This window comes from Orbicella franksi, chromosome 11, assembly GCF_964199315.1.
Source record: "Orbicella franksi chromosome 11, jaOrbFran1.1, whole genome shotgun sequence".
NCBI classification, from domain to species: domain Eukaryota; kingdom Metazoa; phylum Cnidaria; class Anthozoa; order Scleractinia; family Merulinidae; genus Orbicella; species Orbicella franksi.
This window is the reverse complement of record NC_138155.1, coordinates 3591992-3613975: the sequence shown is the minus strand read 5'-3', so window position 1 is coordinate 3613975 and position 21984 is coordinate 3591992. Positions and strand designations below refer to the sequence as shown.

The following is a 21984-nucleotide window of genomic DNA, read 5'->3' as shown; positions in this document are numbered from 1 at the left end:
ACGCTTCTCAGTTGTATTGATCAATAGCATTGTGTATTAATTTGAAGTCAGGTTTTATTGTTAGCGGCAAAGGTGGCAACGGAATAAGAACGCGCTATTCCGTGACTCGACATGTCAGACGTGACTATGTAATTAATTAGATTAGTTTTTCTTTATGATAATACTGTTTTGAAAAAAAATAATAGTTCTTCCATTTTTCACCAGGTATTTAACTTTATGCCGTTTATCTCTAGCAATGAAGAAAAAGCACAACGCTCCTATGTTTTCGAGAAACCAAGGGTATCCTGATAAGTTAATAAAGATGGTGAATTTTAAGCTCGGTAATGAAATGTGAAGGTGAATTCATCAACATGACACGAGCGTGGGACAAAGAAAAATTCTGAGTCCCCGACAGGAATCGAACCCATGACCTCCCGAACACCGGGCGGGCGCTCTATCCACTGATCTAAGAGAACTCATGGAGAGCAAGGTCATTTAACTGAGTTCATATATGACAGGTATCCTGCATACTGCTAGGATCAATGCTGACCTTGACCTTGCTCTCCATGAGTTCTCGTAGCTCAGTGGATAGAGCGCCCGCTCGATGTTCGGGAGGTCGTGGGTTCGATTCTTGTCGGGGACTCAGAATTTTTCTTTGTCCCTCTCTCGTGTCATGTTGATTAATTCACCTTCACAAGGGTATCCTGTACATGTTGTATATTTTTACGAGGAAAACAAAAGTATCAAGTTACATACGGCGTGAAAAGTAAAATTGACACATTTGCTAGTCAACGTATTTTTGAACTTAACTGATTTTATAACAAGACCCAATTTAGCATGGTCTTATTCTGTTGCCAACAATCGTGTGTTTTTTCGGTTTTGATATTCCACGAAACCACTTCAAATTAATATCGATATCAAAACCCATATAAACGAGAAGACATTATAAAAGGTAAACAGCGTTACCTAACTTGAGACTTGAAACAACCAGACACAAAAAAATATAAATTTTGTAAGACGCCTGGAAATCTGCAGAGTTTGGGACGTTTCCTATTACCCTTCCCAACGCCTGATATTTTTTTTTGGTGAATAAAAGTCAGTTACAGAAAAAATTTGTTTGAACCACCCAAGAAATCTGTTTCAAAACGAAAGACCCACTGTGTCGCCTCAAAGTCTGATCTGATTAATTTGCGGTTTTACTTGCTGCCATGGAGTCTTCAGGAATGTGTAAAGAGGTTTAGGCTTTTGTACATTATGCTAGCATTTTTTCGAGCATTGTGGTGAGGCAAAAGCATTAAACATTATTCGAGCATTTTAGTGGCTTTTTTTCGTAAAATTATTTTTTTTTCCACGTACAGAAAAAAGAAATTAAAATTATTTTTTTACGAGAAAAGGAAGACTTAATTTGAAATTTAAAAAATTTCAAATGCCGCCTTAATACAGCCCGAGTGGAGACTGAGGAGAGGTCAGCGGTAGTCAAATCAAATTAAAAGATCATTTGGAGAATTATCTTTTTGCGTATTAAAACTATTATATACGTTGAGTTATACTACGTATACGATCTTTTAAGCACCCTGAGCTGATAGTAATATTCTGTTAAAATGTTAAAATAATTAAAATTTAAAAACCGCTACATATGTGCATTGACCGAGCATTTTAGTGACATTTTTGGGGGGAGACAGCATTTTAGTGGGAAAAATGGAGCATTATGGTGGAGCATTTTATTGGGGAAATAAAAACATAATGTACAGAAGCCTAAAGAGGTTCCATACCACCAACCTATGAGAAAACCTCTGCTAAAAATTCCCGTGTCATATAAACTCTTGGTCTGCCATCGTAGCTAGACTAAGAACATAAAACAAACAGCGGTGTTAAACATTTTAAAACATGCATTTTATGAACTTGACGTTTCGTATGCTAGTCAACATATATTTTCAAAAGTATAACCCCTAAAATTTTTTGGGAAAGCTATTTATACGATATAAATGGGGGTGTTAGGAAAGCTTTTCCACTGTCACTGTACAGACAGTTTCCGTTTGAAACGTCTTCAATTTTTTTCTCATCATTTTTAGTGCAGAGTGCACTATTGGGATGGTTTGGGGGTTGACGTCGCTAAAACACTATGGCAATAAGATAAGACACTATGCCACTATGGCACTATGGCAATAAGGCGTAAACTTTAATGTTTGTATAATTAATTAATTTCAATTAATTAATTTCAATTAATTAATTAGGCTTACAGCAAGGAGGTAGGATGGGGTAGGTACTTGTAAACACTACGTAAGATGGGTGGTGTATGTACCTACGTTACCTCTTTGTCACTTCAAAAAGCTATATATTTGTTTCAGAAAGCCCCTTGCTTTCTTTGTGGTACTTTTAAATGCATGCACAAATTAATAAGCGTTAGTGTCAACTACATATCAGGTGGGAGATACATTTCATGCAAGATCACTCGCTAACTTTGAGCGCTTTTCCTTGTAGTAGAACCCTAAGTCATACGCATGCGTGTCTTTTGGAATTACGCTACTTGGTTCAAGAAATATCATCTATTGTTTCCAAGCTACCCTAGCGCGTTTATTTCATCCTTTAATTGTCTCCATCAAAGAGACCAAAATGTTCATACCCGCAGCCGAAACTCTCCCGAGTAAGTGTAAATTGTACAAAAAACCCAGGAAACTGCTCAAATATTGCTACAGACTACGTGGCATCTACTGAAAGTATAAATTTTATCAGTCTCTGAGGGAACTCGTTCACCGATGAAGAATATAATCTCGGTCAAGTAGCGCTGTTTACTCTCAATACTTCTCGTTGAAACGATACACAGTTGTATTAATCAATATCAGTGTGTATTTTAAATTTAAGTGGTTTTATGTTATCGCCAAAGGTGGTAACAGAACGTGCTTTCCGTGACAATTCGATAATTAGATTAGTTCTTGTTTATCGGTCAAAAGAAAAATTTGCGTTTTAAATAAAGCAAATCGTTTCTCTTCCATTTCTTCATCAGACCTTTAACTTTCTCCCATTTATCTCCAGCTGTGAAGAGAATACAAGCACATCTTCCGTGTGTTTTCGAGAAAACAAGAGTTTCAGGTTACATACCTTTGCGAGGAAAACAAAAGTATCAAGTTACAAACGTTTTCGTGAAGAGTAAAATTGTCACGTTCACTACTTAAATGTATTATTTAATTTAAAATGAGCAAAAATCAACGTAAAACAGTACAGTAAAATTCGCGAGCTGTCTTGACAAACGAAGGTTACAGCATTCTTCGGGTCGGCAATTTTCTTCAAATTTGGATTTTTGGGTCAAAGTAGTGGTCGAAGAATAATCTCTAATTTCTGAAAATTTTTTTTGAAAAAGGCTAAATATTAGTGGAGAAATGGCGGTTGTACGTTTTCGCCGGAAGTAAAAGTTTACCTCTTGATTGACAGCCCTATGGCGCGTATGCAATCAACCGAGACGATTTTCGCGGTATGGATGTCACGAATTGACTGCTCAGTTGATCAGCATTGTTGTTAGCATTTTTGGTGTAAGGTGTAACTCTGTTAAGTTATAAGTAAACATAGACCACGTTAAAAACATGGACCAGTTCGAAAAAGCGAAAACAGCGAAGAACGAATGAAAATACATCAATGAGTAAAGAAGCGAAAGTTCACCACGCGGATGAAGCTATAGCTATCGTATAAGGCGGGCAAAGAATTCGTGGTAAGAGAAAAGAAAGGTTCTGTAAAAATTTCGGAACTTGACAGCAATAACAGGGATGTTGACAGAGACTCTTCTGATGAGTCCGATATCGACGAATCGTCGAACTCATTGAGATCATTTGAAATATTATCCATGCACAGTTGACCACACACAGTTGCTCCGCCGCGCTTTCTTTCTTTTGTTTGTTTTCCTCGTCCAGCCACTCTAGCGTTCGTATCCTTTTTAGTCTTCCCCATTTTGCTAGAGAAGCTTCAAGAAAAACCGAGCTACAGAAAAATTATCTCTCCGCCTTCGGCGCCTTGAGCGCATTGCGAAACACAAAGGGTTTTTGGAGATTCGTTCGTAAATTTCACCAGGAGCTTAACGGTGGTACACTTTCCCTGCACTGATTGGCTCTGAGAACCCAGTTGAGGGCATTTGTGGGCGGAGTTTGTTTGCGAAGCAGAAGATTTTTCTTAGCGCTGTTTTCTCGAATAAATTTTTTCGCTTGAAGCAGACACTTTAAAGAGTTATATCTCAAAGGGAATTTGCTCAATTGCCCTCAAATTTGGACAGTAGCTAGTTTAACATATAAACTACAAAAACATATCTTCGAATTATTAATTTCGAAATACTTTTTCTTCGAGAGCGATTTTTGTACGATCACTTCACATTTTTGTAATCCTATTTCGAAAATGTTCTGTAACTTTTTATTGCAATTGAATATGCCTAAACGCAGACAAATTTTTTAAGTGCTTTGGGCCCTGAAACAGAGAAAAACATTAAATTGGCGAAAAACGAAATTCGCTTTGACTTTGACTGATTCGGGCACTCGCATTTAGTGGTCGTGAAAAATTCGACAATTCGTTTTATTTCAAAATTCTTGGTATAGTTCGATAGCCACCTCTGTAAGCTTTAATTTGATATGGGGTTTAGGTATCTACATCTTAAACTGCACGCGCTACATCGCTTGCACGTGAGAGACCCCTGAAGGTATACCGTAACCTTAATTGTAAGTGATTCTTGGACTGTGAATGAAAATACTCACATCAAACATACACACTGCTAAGATTATGTCTCATCATAATCCCTAGCTGACAAGCAAGGTCAATACAAACCAGGAGTGAATGGCAGGAGTTATATAGGAGCTGTGTCATGAGTACTGCGTGAGAGCTATACATTACACTCTGTACTATCTGAGATTGTCTCACTAGTTCATTTTATCATCATTTTATTTCTTAATACAGATGTTTTCTGTCTAGGTTCCGGACCCCCATTTATACAGTATAAGTAGCTTTCCAAAAAATTTCACAGGTTATACTTTTGAAAATGTATGTTGACTAGCATATGAAGTGTCAGGTTCATAAAATGCATGTTTTTAAAATGTTTATCACCGCTGTTTGTTTTATATTTTTAAAAATTCCCGTTTTTAAGAATTACAATGAACACTAAGAAAAGAGACGTCCAAACATTTATATCAAGTTGAAGTTTCTGGACGTGCCGCTAGATTGGCTTCTTGTTTGTTTATTCTGACCTTGTAAACGGAAGTCAATGATTCGTCAGTTTTAATTGCAACCACTCGTGCGTGAAAAACAATAGTGTCAAGTTACCATTTGAAACTCACAAATAAAAATATCTTGTTACATTTACCTGAAAGCAAAAACAAATTTCAAAACTAGGCAGTGTTTTCCGCAATTTCTTTGGTTTTGACAGAGAAAACCACTTCAAATGAGTGTCTCAGTATGGGTTCCAAGGAGCGTTACAACGAGAAGACAGTATTACTCCGTGAACAGCACTACTTGATTGAAACGCATTCACAAACTGAAAATTTTGCGCAAACATAAATGGTTTGGACTGCATTCCTTTTTCGTGAAATGCACGTAATGCCAATGATATCGATGGGAGCCTGTCGAATACCATCTTGGACGAAAGCCCCCACACACCATCCCAATAGTGCATTTTGCACTAGAAACAATCGTTCCTGTCCAAGAATTCACCAAGTTACCGCCTAAGACTCATTTCATTCGAAATTTCACGTAATGCAAAAAGCAAAGCCCCCGGGGCAAAGCCTTGATGACATGTTAGTGTATGCCGAAGACTGTGATTCTTCGGCTGATTAACGAATTCTGAACTCTCTTGAAACCCATCCACAAAGTCCTTGGCTCAACCATAGTAAACAAAGCATCGGAAATGTCAGAATAAGGCCAATACAAGAATACTTGTTTCTGTTTGAAGAAAAACAAAGATGGCCGATCTAACATTGGGATGAAATCTTCACAATCATGATTTACCTCAACAGACAGTCAGACCCGTTGACTAAGAGGTATTTTTTACAAACAAATAACTCAACAGTGACACCATATTGAGTTGATTAAAAACAATTGTCAATTCCTATCTACATACCTATTAAACTTAACTATTTTTCTTAATAATAGCGTTGTCTACTTTAACTATTAGTTTAGAGTGTTTCCTCAAAAATCCTCCTTTTTCTTTAAACAAATTCGTTTTATTCGATTTGAAATATGTGTTTTTCAGTTTCATATTCAATTACCAAAATTCTTATGAAGTGACTCATAGAAGGTAATGCTTCTCTACATCGACAAGTCCACAAGAAATTTTTTTCCCAGAATTACTATACAAATAAATAGATCCATCTCGCCCTCAAAAGACCCAACAGTAACATCGCTATATGTAAGGGAGAGGCTTCTGCAACTCTTGATTTTACTCAAAATTTTTTCATTAAGCTCATGCCAAAAAGAATTTGAAAATGAACAGCCGAACAAAATATGGGATATGGTTTCTGTTAGCTGATGGCAGAAGGTGCAGTTGGGATTAAACGTATCCTATTTTACACAGACGGTCATTAGTAAACAGAACAGAATTCAACGCTTTGTACTGAAAGGAGCGTAGATACGGTTCATTAGCAACCCCCACTGGCAAAAGAAAATGTCTCTGAAACTTGCTTGTCATCAAGGCTAAATTCTCTCTTTAGCTTGATCCATTTACTTAGCTTTTCCAAGTTTTGTTCATAAGAAAACAATAATAGTCATGACATTTAAGACCTAATAATATACATGAAAAAATTACTTGATTCTGATTGGCTGAGAGCAGTGCAGTTCAGGTGTAACACCAGTGCAAATTACACATCGTCATTCTGAATTATGATTGGCTGAAAGACTAGGAAATTTTCCGAGCCAATAATATCACGTAAAATAATGACGAAAATTTTGTGCAGAAACTTCGAAAAGAGTTCCCTTGCATGAGAAAAAATGGCTTCAAGAAAGATCTTCCAGCACTTCCGCGACGCGAATTTTGTCATGCTTATATTATTAATAAGTAATCATACGGTTTTTCTCGTTCAATTTGGAATTAATTTGCACTTGTGAGTTTTTCAAAAAACTGAAATTGCACTCGCCGAAGCGGCTCGTACAATTTCAGCTTTTTGAAAAACTCGCTCGTGCAAATTAACTCCAAATTGAACTCGAAACCGTATGACTACCTATACAAATCAAGAATCACCTTAAAATTCGGTATGTTAACACACAACTTCAAAGGCACAGATTGCCTTAGGCTTATCCATACTAAAAAAATGGACCTTGTCAATCCCTCATTTCTGAGAAGACTCGACATTTGACTTTAATATTCATATTAAAGCAATGCTTATAAAAAACACTTTTACCATCGATTTTGATTTCTTTGTTGTTCCATATAATATATTTGTAAACATTATTTGGATCTACAGTTTCTCTTATATTTGACCACCACACTAATAGATCCTGATAAAAAATAGATGAAATGTTTATCTGGTTTACATCATATATAATTACACTGATATAAAATTACACTGAAGTAGAAAAAAACACCCTTATTATCCAAAAGATGATTAAGGTAAGACTTCCAGAAACCTGATGAGTCCTCATCCGTTATGCGCATTAGCTAGCTCAACCTCAACGCTTTTATCATGGTTTCATAATCTATCATTTTGAGGCCACCTTGCTCATAGGGTGCATACGTTGATCTTGGAATAACTTTATCTTTCCCGTTCCATAAAAAGATAAAAAACTAAATCGTTAAATTCTTTTATAACTTCAGACGGAGTGCTTATCACCGAGCTAGGGTATATTACTTTTGGGAGAAGAGTTGCTTTTATAATATTAACCTTGCCATGAATTGACAAACCCCTTGACTTCCATAAATTTTTTGCATTTCTGATTTTTTTTCAGCCTTTGCTAAAGTTTTTTTCGACTAGTATCTGTACATCATACATAATGGAAATTCCTAAAAAAACTTAACGCAAGTTTTCCATTTGATGGGAGCCGATCCACATTAATTGCTTCTGTTTTCGCATCGTTAAGTTTTAGTCCGGAGACTTTCTAAAAACAATCAAGCAATACAAGCAAAGCTTGTGCAGAATCTAAATCTGACAAAACAACAGTTGTGTCATCAGCAAACTGCAGCAGTTTAGTTTAAATTATTTCTTTTTATTCCTTTAATGTCGAATTGGTTTCGTATAGCAATCGCTAGGATTTCAACCGCAGTGACAAAAGCTAAGGTAGGGGGGAAAGGGAGTCCCCCTGCCTAACTCCACGCTCTATATTAAGAAGTGAGACCAAAGGCCATTGTTTACAATAAAGCTTTGAATATATTTATAGAAAATATTGACCCATCTTATGAAATTAGGCCCAAAACCGAATTGATTCAAACATTTTTCAAGGAAAGTCCATTCCAAACTGTCGAATGTTTTCTCAAAGTCAGTAAAAAGTAAAATTCCGGGTAATTTCTTAGCTCTTGTATAGTCCATTATTTCAAGAACTGAGCGTATATTCTCACTGATATTTCTGGCGGGGATATATCCTGATTGATTATAATGTATTAATTTAGGCAATAGACTTTTCATTCTTTCTGCAATAACTTTTGAGGCTATCTTTGTATCGACATTCAAAAGGGAAATTGGCCTCCAGTTTTGAAGATTACAACGATCTTGATTCTTTTTCTCAATTAATGTAATTACAGCCTGCCTTTGTGGAGGGCTCATTTCTCCTTTTACGAAAGGTGCATTGAAGCATTCAACTAAAGGTTCTCCCAAGAAATTCCAAAAAGTCTTATAAAATTCTATAGGTAGACCGTCATTTCCCGGAACCTTATTTAATGGAGAAGAGTTTGTAATTTTAGAGCGTTCTTCAAGACTTATTAGTCCTTCACTGAGATATCTTGATTCATGTGAAAGTGTTGGAATAGGTAAATCTTCAAAGCGAAAGTATAATTATTTTTCGTCAAAGCAATTTCTTCTTGATTTATAAAGGTTTTCATAAAAACTTTTCTCTCCCTCTAAAATTTCGAAGGGATCTACGGTAATTACTCCACTGAAGCGAAGCTTCCGTGTGTGCTTTCTTATATGATCCATCTCGCTCGTGATCTAACTACCCTGTGGTTTGGTTTATTTTTGGAATACGTTTGCTGATTTTTGCTTTGTTTTGGTCCGTCCTTGTGATTCTTTTTGTGGTCATAGGTATATTTTGTAGAGCAAGTTCAGAGCTATCTAATCAATGTAAATTTATTTCGCTCTGCCCTAAAAGAATGAAAACGCGGAGGGGGTTTCCATCCATCCCCCTTGTACCACGGTATGGGTATGAGTTAATTAGCTGGTACGTCCGAAGGGTATATTTTCCGAAGAAACATACGTCTAATCTCACATTGCGAACAGCTAAGTCTAGAGGGTTTCCGCCTCCGATCCCCTCCATCCCCCTCTCCCCTTCCATCCTGTCTCAGAAGACCCTCTCATGCCTTTAACAACCTCTTGAAACATCTTAGTTATACAACCTTTATAAATTAAAAAATAAATGTTCGGACAAAGTGGGAAACATAATCCCAGAAAACCATGTTTTGCTGTTTCATTGCAGAAACTTCCAGCACTTCTCTTCTCGTGGGATCATCCATTGCAGTGTTTGCATTTCTATGTATGTGGAAACGCGAAATTATGTGAGTCCTTTTATTACTACACGGACAAGAGAGACTTTTTTGAAAGAAGAACTTCCATAGGCGTAGTCTGTCTGTTTCTTTCTCTACTACTTATACAACAATGCGTGAGAGGAAGGGTCCTGGGTCATTTTTTGTTAAATGTATTTTTTTCAAAAAAGGAGCATTTCTTCATTGTGTAAAGTCAATGCATTCGTTTTATTTCTCGCAGCATGAGATGGCGACTCTCCAAAGGAAGGGAAAATGAAGAAAGAGATGGCAATAAAAACAACGTACAGCAGGACAATGTTGGTTTTCAAAACCAACATAACCAAGGGTACTTGCTCTTTCTGTCTGTCTGTAATGTTTTTTTGGAAAAACGGAGCATTTCTTTACTCTATAGAGATCAATGCATTTGTTTTCTTTTTGCAGCAGGAGGCGGCGATGCTACATACGTGAGGACAATGTGGGAGAAAACAATCAGGGATATTATGATAGTGCTGTCAATCAATACAGTGAAGCAGGAATTGAGGAATTACTGGTGGCTAAAGTTTGTTTTCATAACCGTTCATATAACCCTGAGTAACATTGTGGCACCTTTTAATACGCTTCAGCGGTATATCTAACGTGTTTGGTCTCCCCATAGTTAAGTTCATAGTCTCGCAGTTGAGCCAAAATACGTATATCGCGTGACCAAGTAACCTCATATGCCACCGAAGCGAGCCAAAATGGTGCAATTAGGTATTGATTGTACCCAAATTTGGCCAACAATTCAGCGGGTCAGCGATATGCAGTCCATCAACATGTAGCCTCCCTCGCAGCCGTTATTAGGGTCGTCACGCAACGCTTCTCACCGAGGGAAGAAGAAGCGAAGGTGGAAGGGTGGCGTGACGGCCCTAATAACGGTTGCGAAGGAGACTAATCACAGCAGGAAATGAGCGTGGTAGACAAGGCTTCTATTTGGCTTTTTTCCAAATTTGGGTGCGGTAAATATGAAAACGTTGTTAACCTCGAACAATCATACGACATGACCGCGTCCTCCTCAACCGTGTAGGGAAGGGGTGGATGAAGGGTTAGGAGAGTGGTGAAATTGAATATGGGAAATGGATATGTCCCCCAGTTACGTTTTCGTTATTATTAGAAACCTTGCAATTGACAGCGTTTTGTCGTCGAAGAAAAGGCAGAAGGTTAATTTATAATCCATTAGCTACTAAGGTTGTATTTCTACAGCGTCAGCAATAAGGAGTGATGAGTATAAAGCAGTTTAAAGTGCACCTAACCCCAAATTTGTTTTTTCGCTAAAACGTATCCACTTGTTATTCGAAGCATTTGGGCGAAAAAAATTTGGAATTTGGTTGAATCCTCGATTTTCTATGCCATTTCAAAGTCGCGGTTGAAGTGTTGCGCGGCCGCGTTTTAGGGAGTCTGGGGCGGCGGTTGCTGATGACTTCTACCCAGGAACCAAACACAATGGCGCCTCGGTCAGCTATCTGTATTTGCTCGAGAAAATGGAAAACAAAACTAATCGTTCCAATATATTTTGGGACTAAAACGTCTAAGTTTTGTTTCAGAATCATTTCTTTTTCGTCACTGGAGTCAGAGTTAAGATACGATTCGGGAGATTCCGAAATAAACTTCGGTCGAGCACGTTCGACAACTGTGAACTCACTCCTTAGAGCTTTGAAAACAATTTACAATATTTCAAGCGAGTACGGGGAAGACTTCTTTGCGGACGAGTTGCTTGTATATTAGGAATGGAAAGCTAGATACGAAGTGGAGGAGCAGGCAAACGAAAAGCAGGAAAGAAAACTCAAGGACTGCTTTGGATGGTAATTTCGTCACCTAAACACAAGACTCCCACGCGTGTTTATAGCCCGTTCACATTTGTCCTTAGTGAGAATGTATTTTGTTAAGGTATGGTTGTTCTATTAAATCCAGTTTGTGTTCTACTTTCTGGAATGCTTCATGTTTCTAAGAGCGACGTAAGTGTTGCAGTTTTCGAGACTTGATGACCTCCAAACCACTGGCTTCGATCGATTGAAAATCGTAGAATTGCTTGGACCTGTATTTTTGAAGCTGCGGGAAGCAAGGCGGAAGGAAACATTTCATACAATTACCGATTTCACATTGTCACACGTTTTAAGTCGTAACTCCAAATAACCAATGTAAATTTTTCTCAAAGTTTGCAGTGAAATTCGTTGGATAAGCGAAAAGGATGTGTTCCCTAAGCAGTCCGCAGATGTTACACGGTCATATTTTCGACACTATTGCACAGATTGTTTGTCGCACTGCTGATTTCCAAACCTTCAAAAAACTCTGTGAGTCTAACAGTTTTGTTATCATGTAATTCTAAAGGATTAATCTTCGACTTTTATTCAAATCGAAAGAGATATTTAAGTGTTGGTTGGCGGCGTACAATTGCGACCTATTTACATATCAGTATATCGGTCAACCTTCCTGGGTAGACGTCACAACAGTCGCTGGCCCCATTCTCCTCAAACTCGGCCGCGAAACAAAATGACGGTGTTTGGGAGCTATTTTCGAGATTTCGTCGGGGCACAGAAAATCGAGGATTTAACCGAATCCAAAAATGTTTTCGCAGAAGTATTTCAAATAACAATTAGATTCGTTTTGGCGAAAAACAATTTTAGGGATAGGTGCACTTGAATGTAATCCCTCCCCATGCAGGGACGAGAGAAATTGTCCAGTCTACCACGTGGCTTTAATACGGTCTCATGTAGATGCACAAGTAATTCGTTACAGGCTTATAACATTTTCTTATCTGAATCTGTATTAAGTTAATTTTAAGGAGTAATACAGATTATGAATTTGAGCTAAAAAGGGCATTATCTATAAATATACTGATTTGGAGTTACTTACATTCTCGAATTGTTCTACTAGCATGGCATCCGCCAAAGCTCCGCAGAACGCGACCAAATCAACGCGGCCTATAGTGACACCGGTGCGACCGCTGGAAGTTCAAACTCAGTAGAGCTGCGTGAGGGAGGTGAGGACCATGACAGCTGCAATCACGGAGCTAGAGCAATAGACCATTTTACAGTTGTGTGCCTAGTTACCTGGCCATGAATGCAGGAGGTGACCTTGCTTTGATACAGACCTCTGTGCTTCTCTCATTTAAATGCCAACTAGATAATATCAGAACAACTTGATTTACACAATAAAAGTAGTAAGGTCTGTATCAAAACAAGGTCACCACCAGCCTCGCTGCCATTCAAAGGCCAGGTCACTAAGCAGACAACTGTAAAATGGTCTATTCCAGGCGTGCAATAAGGGTTTTGAAATGCACATGCAATATCATAATGACAACTGATTCTTAAACTAAACTGTAGAACTTTTGTGTTAGAAATTTTAGGGTTTACATTAAGAGTAGTCCACTGGTAGTTCATTCAAGTAGTTCATGTACCAGGTCCATCGTGTTAGTCCATGTGCTAGGGGTCAGCGAAATGTACCAACCCAAAAGAAAGATTAATATCTAAAATAAAAAGCACTCCGCTGATCCTACAAACAGCAAAGGAAAGCGGCAAAGGAAAAGCTCCTCTCTCTGAAATCAGCACCTTGTTATTGTAAAGATATTTGGCAAAGCTAATTACCTCACCGGAAATTAATTTGTTGTTTTAACCGTATACTTGTCATCAATGAACATTCGTATTGTCTTTGCCCTGGCAAATCGATTATCGATTGTTTAATCACAACCACTCTTTACAGAAAATATAAAACAGCATATTTCCAAAACTTCATGAAAAACTGAAAACTCTAAATGAATCCTACCTTGACTTCATTATCACTACTGTAAACCGTTTATTTCAGTGCTCATACAATGCTCATACAGTGCTCTCACAGTGCTCATTCAATTCAGACAATGCTTATTCAATTCACTTCAAGACTGGCAAAAGTACAACTGCGCTACCAATCCGTGAATTTTATGTAGACCCTTCAGTTATCGCGTGTGCGACTTGCTTGTCTGTGTAAATTTGTATGTATGGACGATATGTTGTTATTATGAGTTATGCCAGTGAGCACAAATTTATCCAACACTATAAACCAAAATCAACCCCCAAATCTTCGTTTAAAAGCTACAATTAAAAGCACTCTGTTGATCCTACAAACAGCAAAGGAAAGCCGCAAAGGAAAGCTGCAGAGGAAAAGTTACTCTCTCTGAAATCGACACCTTATTATCTTTTAAAATATTTGGCAACACTAATTACCTCACCGGAAATTAAATTGTTGTTTTACCTGTATACTTGTCATATCAATTAAAAGCACTCCGCTGATCCTACAAAAAGCAAAGAAAAGCCGCAAAGCCTTCACCTATCGCCTGTGCGACTACTTGTCTATCTAAACTTGTATGTATGGAAGATATATTCTTATTATTGGTTTGCCTGTGAACGCAAATTTATCCGATACCGGTATAAACCAAAATCTACCCCTAAATCTTCTTTTAAAAGCTAGAATTAAAAGCAGTCCGCTGAACCTACAAAGCAAAGGAACTCCCAGAGTTTATTTCGCTTCCACAGAGGGATAAATCGTGCGCGACATAAACGCGACGGACGTAAGCGCAACGAAATAAGTGAGAAATCACTATCCAAAGGAATGCAGCACGCCGGCTTAAAGCGATGACGTCACACAATACGTCATCGCTTAAAAAAAAGAGGGCTTTTTTCTTGAAACTCTTCCTCTGCAACAGCACCGATTTTGGTTACTCCAGTATCCACAGATTGAAAGCGTGACAGAAAATTGACGTTACTTTCGATTCTCCAAATTTGGACTGTGGGATGATCTCATCATTAGCCAATTACAGGCCATTTTTCAGCTCTTATCGTCATATCCCCCCCTCGGGACAGTTTTGTCAAGTTAGCTAATTAGTATGCAAGCCACCGTAATGGCCGTCGCCGTCGGCGAAATGTTTATTTGCTCAAAAGTGGGGCAAAATCTTTCGGAGATTGAAGTCAGAACATTTGTAAGGATACAGAAAGTAATTTGAGACCAGTTACCTGCTTCTAAGGCTGAATTTATTCAGAAGTAAGCTGTATTTTCGTTTTCGTGCGGAAAGCCACGTAGTGAAATATTATCGGCTTGTTATGCTGTCCTATTCTGTGTTTTCTCTTGGTCTTTTTGTAGCCCGCCAAGGCCATTCTTCCGTTTAAATCAGTTGAAAAAAGTTCGAAAAAGATGTTCCCATTCACGTTTAAGAGTAAATGCCAGTAAAAATCAAAGAAAATTCTAAAAATGTGGCCACGGTCGAAAAATCGATTTTGTTCATACTTTGCCAGTTTGAAGGCCTAGGTAAGTAACTGAGGGAAATCAAGTTAGTTTTTTGAAATATCCAATATAACGGCAGAAATTCACGAGAAACGGTTATCGCACCGAAAGCTCAGATTTCACTTCGCGATAATCCGAAATTTTACACTTTTCAGCTTCTTGCTACACAGTCGTTTACATCGCTGTGAAACGTTCTCAACTTTAGATGTGTACATTGATTCTTCCTTAATCAAGAGATAGTGTTCATTTTTATTTCTTGTGTTTTTTGGCCGAACTGAGCCCCGATTAAGTAGACATACTTTTCTAATTAAAACAAAACGCAAAAGTTATGCAAATTCAGTGAGGAAAAAAGCTGACCGGTAGTGCTTCAAATTGTCTGATATTCTAGCAAAAGACAGTTTAGTCAATGAATTGTAGGCTTATAGTTTCATTTTTGTGGGATCTACCAGCAATTTTGCATGAACGCCGATCAAAAGTCGAGAAAATTGCAATTCAGCCCCTTTGAAATTTGCAATGTAACGCAACACGCTAAAATAGGTAAGACCATTTTTGTTGGCTTGAGACAGGACAATCAAAGCCTATTAATGTCTTTTACATTTGAAAAGCTTTAAAAGTAGTATTAAACTTAAAAAATCGCCGACAAGAGATTAAAAAAAGAGAAAAAGAAACACCAAACTTTTAAATAGCACTTTCCATCTACTCGCTGCCCAGTGTCACGCTCGAGCGATTTTTGAAGGGAAACGAATTTGAAACCATTTTTTCACCGTTCAAAATGAGTCAAATTTTAATAACAAGATCTTTGTTGTTGATGTGCGAAATCGTGCATTAATAAGAGAAGATTGCCCAGTTAACCCGCCGAACGAAGTAAAAAAGGTCTCAATAGTATATACATATTGGAACGATGTTAGGGATTACAAGCTTTATGCCGTCGCTAGCCAGTAGGAGGCTATCTATTCCCACGAAAAGTTAATGTCGTATCGATAACCAAGCAAACAACGCACTTATCAAAGAAGAATCGGAGTAAGCTGGATGAGTTAGAGACGCCCCGCGCGAGTTCGTTATTCAATACGGTGGAATTTGTGCCGGCACACAGTTACGGTCATACCACTCATACAGTGTAACAAGGATATCAAAAGCCACTAAAAGTCCTTCGAGGTAAGCAAATACTTTAGGAATGATAAATAAATAAATAATTTCCGTAGTTTTAACGGTCACACTCTCAATGACTAGCCAGAAGCAAGGTAGTCTTGTTCTGGCCCTCTCCTTGTCACGCAACGTCGAGAGGGAGGGTCCCTCGCTCTCGGCTCTCTCCCGACGTTTCGTGACAGAGAAAGGGCCAGAACTGGACTAGAAGCAAGGAAAAAAAAATTGACGCGCGCAAGAATATCACCAACGTTGTACACACGCAATTTGCTTAATTACGTTTGGCCACCTTGTTGCAACATCCAACATCTTACAGGACACTTGTGTTTTCGAATTATTTCTTGTTAACTTATTTGAACTGAAAAGCTTGTTAAACCAGGGTCGAAGAAAGGCTCGTCAACTGAATGAGGCAGTAGTTGGTGATATAAAACGATCCACAAGACTACATGATAAAGCATGATAAAGAGTAGGTAGCACTGACTTTTTCAGAAGTGTAAACGACAACGTAGGTTAAAGATATACCGACATGTCATTGGCTACAAAAATGCTTCATGCTTCAGTGCTAAATAGCAATGAAAACCAACCGTGGCGTCACAAATTTGGTTTGTAAACAAGGCAATTTTTATCAGGAGTTTTTTCTCATCCCCACCCCAGCGTTGTCAATGCAATTCAACTCTTTTCTCTTCCTTTCTCGCCCTGCAAGTTGATCATGAAACTGATACTGACGTCTCTTTTTCCACCCCGATCTATGAGCTGAATGCAAAGGTAGGCTTTTTGTACTGGACGAAGCTTCGAAAGAAAGCAAACTGATAACTGAATATCGCATAATTTGAAAAAAGGTTGAGTTCTGGAGAAAGCTTCATCATCTTCTACAGATTTGACACATCTGCCAAGTCCGTCACGCGCTCGCTGCATAGTAGCACCGCGGACTGCAGTGTAAAGCTCTAGTACGCGTTGTTATTTGAGAAAGCTGAACAGTGCGTTTTAGCCGTCCCGAATATCCTTGCTCCTGCAGATTTGAATTGCTTCTGGGAGGAGTTATCTAAGCGCAAAGGGAATCTAAGAGCAACTGGTGGGGAAATACTTTGAACGCTTCAAACACTCCGTCACTTCTCCCGAAGCTGCATAAATTACTTGACCTTCGCCACAGATTGTCATTTCCAAGATTGTAGCATGGGCCAAGTCTATCATGCGTGACACAAAACAGGGAGAGTTAGGGAGTGATTAAGTTTGGTTCTACTCGTGTTTTTTCGCTATTACAGGCAATTTCTAAGTTAAATACTATTTCGAAAGTGTTTCAAACGTTAAAGACATTAATAGGCTTTGATTGTCCTGTCTCAAGCCAACAAAAGATTTTTACCTATTTTAGCGTGTTGCGTTACATTGCAAATTTCAAAGGGGTTGAATTGCAATTTTCTCGATTTTTGATCGGCGTTCATGCAAAATTGCTGGTAGATCCCACAAAAATGAATCCGTAAGCCTAAAATTCATCGACTGAACTGTCTTTTGCTAGAATATCAGACGATTTGAAGCACTACCGGTCAGCTTTTTTCCTCACTGAATTTGCATAACTTTTGCGTTTTGTTTTAATTAGAAAAGTATGTCTACTTATTCCTGTTGGGGACTCAGAATTTTTCTTTGTCCCACGCTCGTGTCATGTTGATTAATTCACCTTCACATTTCATTACCGAGCTTAAAATTCACCATCTTTATTAACTTATCACTACTCACGATGAATTCGATAGCGTTGATCCTAGCAGTATGCAGGACACCTATCATATATGAATTCAGTTAAATGACCTTGCTCTCCATGAGTTCTCGTAGCTCAGTGGATAGAGCGCCCGCCCGGTGTTCGGGAGGTCATGGGTTCGATTCCTGTCGGGGACTCAGAATTTTTCTTTGTCCCACGCTCGTGTCATGTTGATTAATTCACCTTCATATGTCTACTTAATCGGGGCTCAGTTCGGCCAGAAAACACAAGAAATGAAAATGAACACTGTCGAGGAAAAGGTTGTTGTTATTCATCGTGGTGGATGCAATAATAGAGTGAGATGTAGATCGCGACGTTTCGACTGCTTACTGCTAGTCTTTTTCAGGCGATAAGGTCGACTGATTGCACGGTATCATTTACATCACAAAGGTCGGCTGTGATTGGTGCATTTCGATCCTCCTATTGTTCCATTGTTCCGACGAGTAGCTGTTCCCTCAGTGGTCCGCTGTTGTACCGTTCTCCTGTTGTTGTGTTTCTTGATCGTGGGTATCCATGCTTCAGGAATTTCAATTCCACTATCCCTGTTGATGTTGTTAGGGTGAAGTCTTATGTGAATAGCTTCCTTGACCCTACGTGTGTACCAGTGAGGATCTCGATCAATAAACTTGACCTCATTCCAGATAGGATAGTGGCCGGTCTCGTGGGTGTGTTCAGAAACGGCGGAGGTCTGGGTACGGGCGAGTCGTATATCCCGTGATCTACATCTCAAGTGACTACATCGTGAGACAAACGATAATACACTTTATTATTAAAAATGAACACTATCTCTTGATTAAGGAAGAATCAATGTATACATTTAAAGTTGAGAACTTTTCACAGCGATGTAAACGACTGTGTAGCAAGAAGCTGAAAAGTGTAAAATTTCGGATTATCGCGAAGTGAAATCTGAGCTTTCGGTGCGATAACCGTTTTTCGTGAATTTCTCCCGTTATAGTGGATATTTCAAAAAACTAACTTGATTTCCCTCAGTTACTTACCTAGGCCTTCAAACTGGCAAATTATGAGCAAAATCGATTTTTCGCCCGGGCCACGATTTCTTTGATTTTTAGTGGCAATTACTCTTAAGCTCTCAGGCAATAATTCTGGATTTTTTTGGCCGAAACGTCGGCTCTGTTATGTTCGTGTTTTTCGGTTGCCATGGGCGACCGTGGCTTCCTTTATTAGGTCAAGTCTAGGGAGTGAGGTCACAAAAAAAGTGCGAATTAGTTCTGGTTTTGTTCGATTTCGCTGAAATTTTAACCCGATAAAGCTGGATTGTTAAGGAATAGATTTAACTACTGCCGATGTGTGGTAGGTATTAACGCTAAAGTGATATATCGCTTCGAAGTCATGGTTTTGAAGAGATTTTTTGCAACATGTGGGTTCGGCGTGATTTTGAAAAGAAGATTTTTGTTTACCCCGAAGGAAAAAATATCCGGAAAAGGTCATTTCATCGACGATTCAAACAAATATAAATTTGTATATGTTCCGAGCTAAATTTCTAGGGAAAAAAAATAATTTTTGACGAGCGCTGGGTTTTTAATATTTTTCCCGCGAAAATCGGGGCAGGGGATTAATTAACCCCTTCGAGGTGAAGTTCAGTTTTCTGAGATCACCCAGTACTCACTAATCGAAATGTTAATTTTAAACCACAATAAGATTTAAAGTCACGCACGTTTTTTCATACGAACTGGTCTCAATTTCGAACATCTTATCAGCGCTTGAAGAATTGTTTTGTCCTACTCAGTCTTGAGATCTCTAAACAAACTCTTAAACAAAACTTCCTTAAAATTTTTAATTAGTCTTAACATTATTTTAAAATTTTACATTACATTGCATATGGTCAAACTCGGTCAAACCTAAGAGGCCATCTAATTTGTCACAGACAACAAAGTATATTCTTTTGACGCGTTATAAATTCTCCAAGATTCACGGTCATATTCATATTCGTTGTTCTAAGAGATACGAGGTGAAGCCTTCCAAAGCCCCCATGCCGCTCCCAAAGGGCTAACAAAGTCCGTTCTGAAAAGGATGAAGTTTAACAATGAACTTGGCCTCATCTCAGGGTAGACCTTATTTATTTAAAATACACAGAACCACATTTATTGTAAAGAGTGGTCTTCCCTTGAATCGTAAACATAACTTATTACAAAATTATCGTTATCAGGTAGCGATGAGGGTCCTGTCACAGAGGAGCATATCCTTTGTATTTGTGAACTTGTTGGAGTCGACTGGAAGAAAGTTTTGCGGAACCTGTCCATGACTGAGATAGCCATTAGAAATTTGGAAGAAGATAACAAGCACAGTGAAGTTGCTGAAAAGAGCCACCAAGGACTTTTAAAATGGAAAGAAAAGTTTGGCCCTCAGGGAGCAACGATAAAAAAATTATGTCGTGCTCTGCAGAAAGTGGGATGCTCAGAAGCGCTGGAAGCTTTGCGGAGTATGCCACATCAGAGTGATTGTTAAAGGAGCTCAGTCATGGCATTTTAGGTTATTTTGGCCATGTACAAAATTACCTTTCAATAGAAAGAAACCTGAAATAATAGTTTGTTAGAATAGAAAAACACCAAAGAAATGATAATAAATCATAAGAGACCAAGGATGGTTAAGGATGAAGAAGATTAACACGGATTACAAACAAGAAAAGCAAGAGCAAGAGAAATTTAGGCAAAACAGTTCAAGATGTGCAAACCGTGACGTAGCTCCTTTAAGTTAATATAGAACAAAAAACTAATGGACGTTGAACATGTCTCATAGTTTAGGAAGGTTTCTGTTTGAGTTTTTTTTTTGTGCAGAATGCACTATTGGGATGGTTTGGGGGTTGCCTGCCGCTTAGGCACTAAGGTACTAAAGTGCTAAGGTGTAAACTTTAATGTTTGTTTAATTAATTGATTTCAATTAATTAATTAGTCTAGAGACAAGGAAATGGTGGGGGTGAACTGGGAAAGGTACACGTGTACCCTACGTAAAACGTGTTCCATCTACGTCAGTTACGAGTAAGCATAGCAAAGCTATATATTTGTTTCAAGTAACCCCTTGCTCTCCTTGTGGTACTATTCTCTTAAGAACAAAACCAATTTGCTCTAAACGCATGCGCAGATTAGTTAGCGTTCGTGTCTTCTATACATTAGGTGGAGGATACATTGGATACGGGATAACACACTAATGTTGAGTAGTTTTCCTTATGGTAGAACCCAACATGTAAGAGGCATGCGTTCTGGCATTGTAAGTGTTATATACTATGTTTCCACGCGGTTTTTTATGTCATGTAATATCAGGTACTAGGTAGCGCCACTTGTCCCTGTTTAGTGCAAAAGTTAAACGTATCTTTTAGAATTACCCACAGCTAGGTCGGTTCAAAAAATATCATCTGCTGTTTTCCAACTACAATAGTATGTTTGTCAGCGTTGAAATAAAGAAGGGAAATGTGAAGTTTCTCATTAGCGGCTTATTTATTTCTTGCCTAAACTGCGTCTGTAAGAGAGACCAAAAAGTTCCCGAGTTAGTGGCTTTAATATTCTGCAAATTGTAAATTTGTGACAAAAGAAACCAGGAAAGTGCTCAAATATTGCTGCAGACTCCGTGGCACCTAAAGAAAGCGCAAATTAATTTAATCAGTCTTTGAGGAGACTCGTTCATCGATGCAGGATAATATCGGCCAAGTAGCGCTGTTTACCTTCAATACTTCTCATTGAAACGCTTCCCAGTTTTGTGTATTAATTTTGAATTGTTTTATTGTTAACAACGGTGGCAACAGAAAGAGAAAGTGGTATTCCGTGACTATCTCATAATTAAATTAGTTCTTGTTCATCTGTGATAAGAAAATTTGCGTTTTGAGAAAAAAGTGTTTCATGTTACATACCTTTCCGCGGAAAACAAAAGTATGAAGTTACAAAGTTGGCGCGAAGAGCTAAATTGTCACGTTTCTTCAACGTATTATTGAATTTAAAATGAACGAAAATCATCGTAAAACACCAGAGTAAAATTTAAAAGCTGTCGTGACAAACAGTACTTGTACGTAATTTTCGGACCTTCAATGAACATACAACCTTGAAACGTATTCACTGCTAAGGGGAGAAGCCCTAGCAGACTATCAAGGTAGATACAAACCGGAAGTGAACCGAGCAGGGGTGAGTACTTATGGGACTACCGTGCCAGAACTATCAATTGCAGTCTGCACTATCTGAGATTGTCT

At 38.3% G+C, this 21984-nt stretch overlaps 2 protein-coding genes across 2 annotated transcripts in view; both read left to right on the top strand.

The window, feature by feature from the left end:
- The window catches only part of LOC145502591 (low-density lipoprotein receptor-related protein 6-like), a 222467-nt gene that overhangs the window by 71107 nt on the left and 129376 nt on the right, over nucleotides 1–21984 (top strand). The gene's annotated exons all lie outside the window — the stretch shown is intronic.
- On the top strand, nucleotides 9714–21813 carry LOC145502588 (uncharacterized). The gene is made up of 4 exons (XM_081481911.1): nucleotides 9714–9953; nucleotides 10049–10157; nucleotides 12518–12623; nucleotides 19957–21813. The coding sequence occupies exons 1-4, from the start codon at nucleotides 9850–9852 to the stop codon at nucleotides 20253–20255; spliced, it is 618 nt and encodes a 205-aa protein (XP_081338037.1). The 5' UTR covers nucleotides 9714–9849; the 3' UTR covers nucleotides 20256–21813.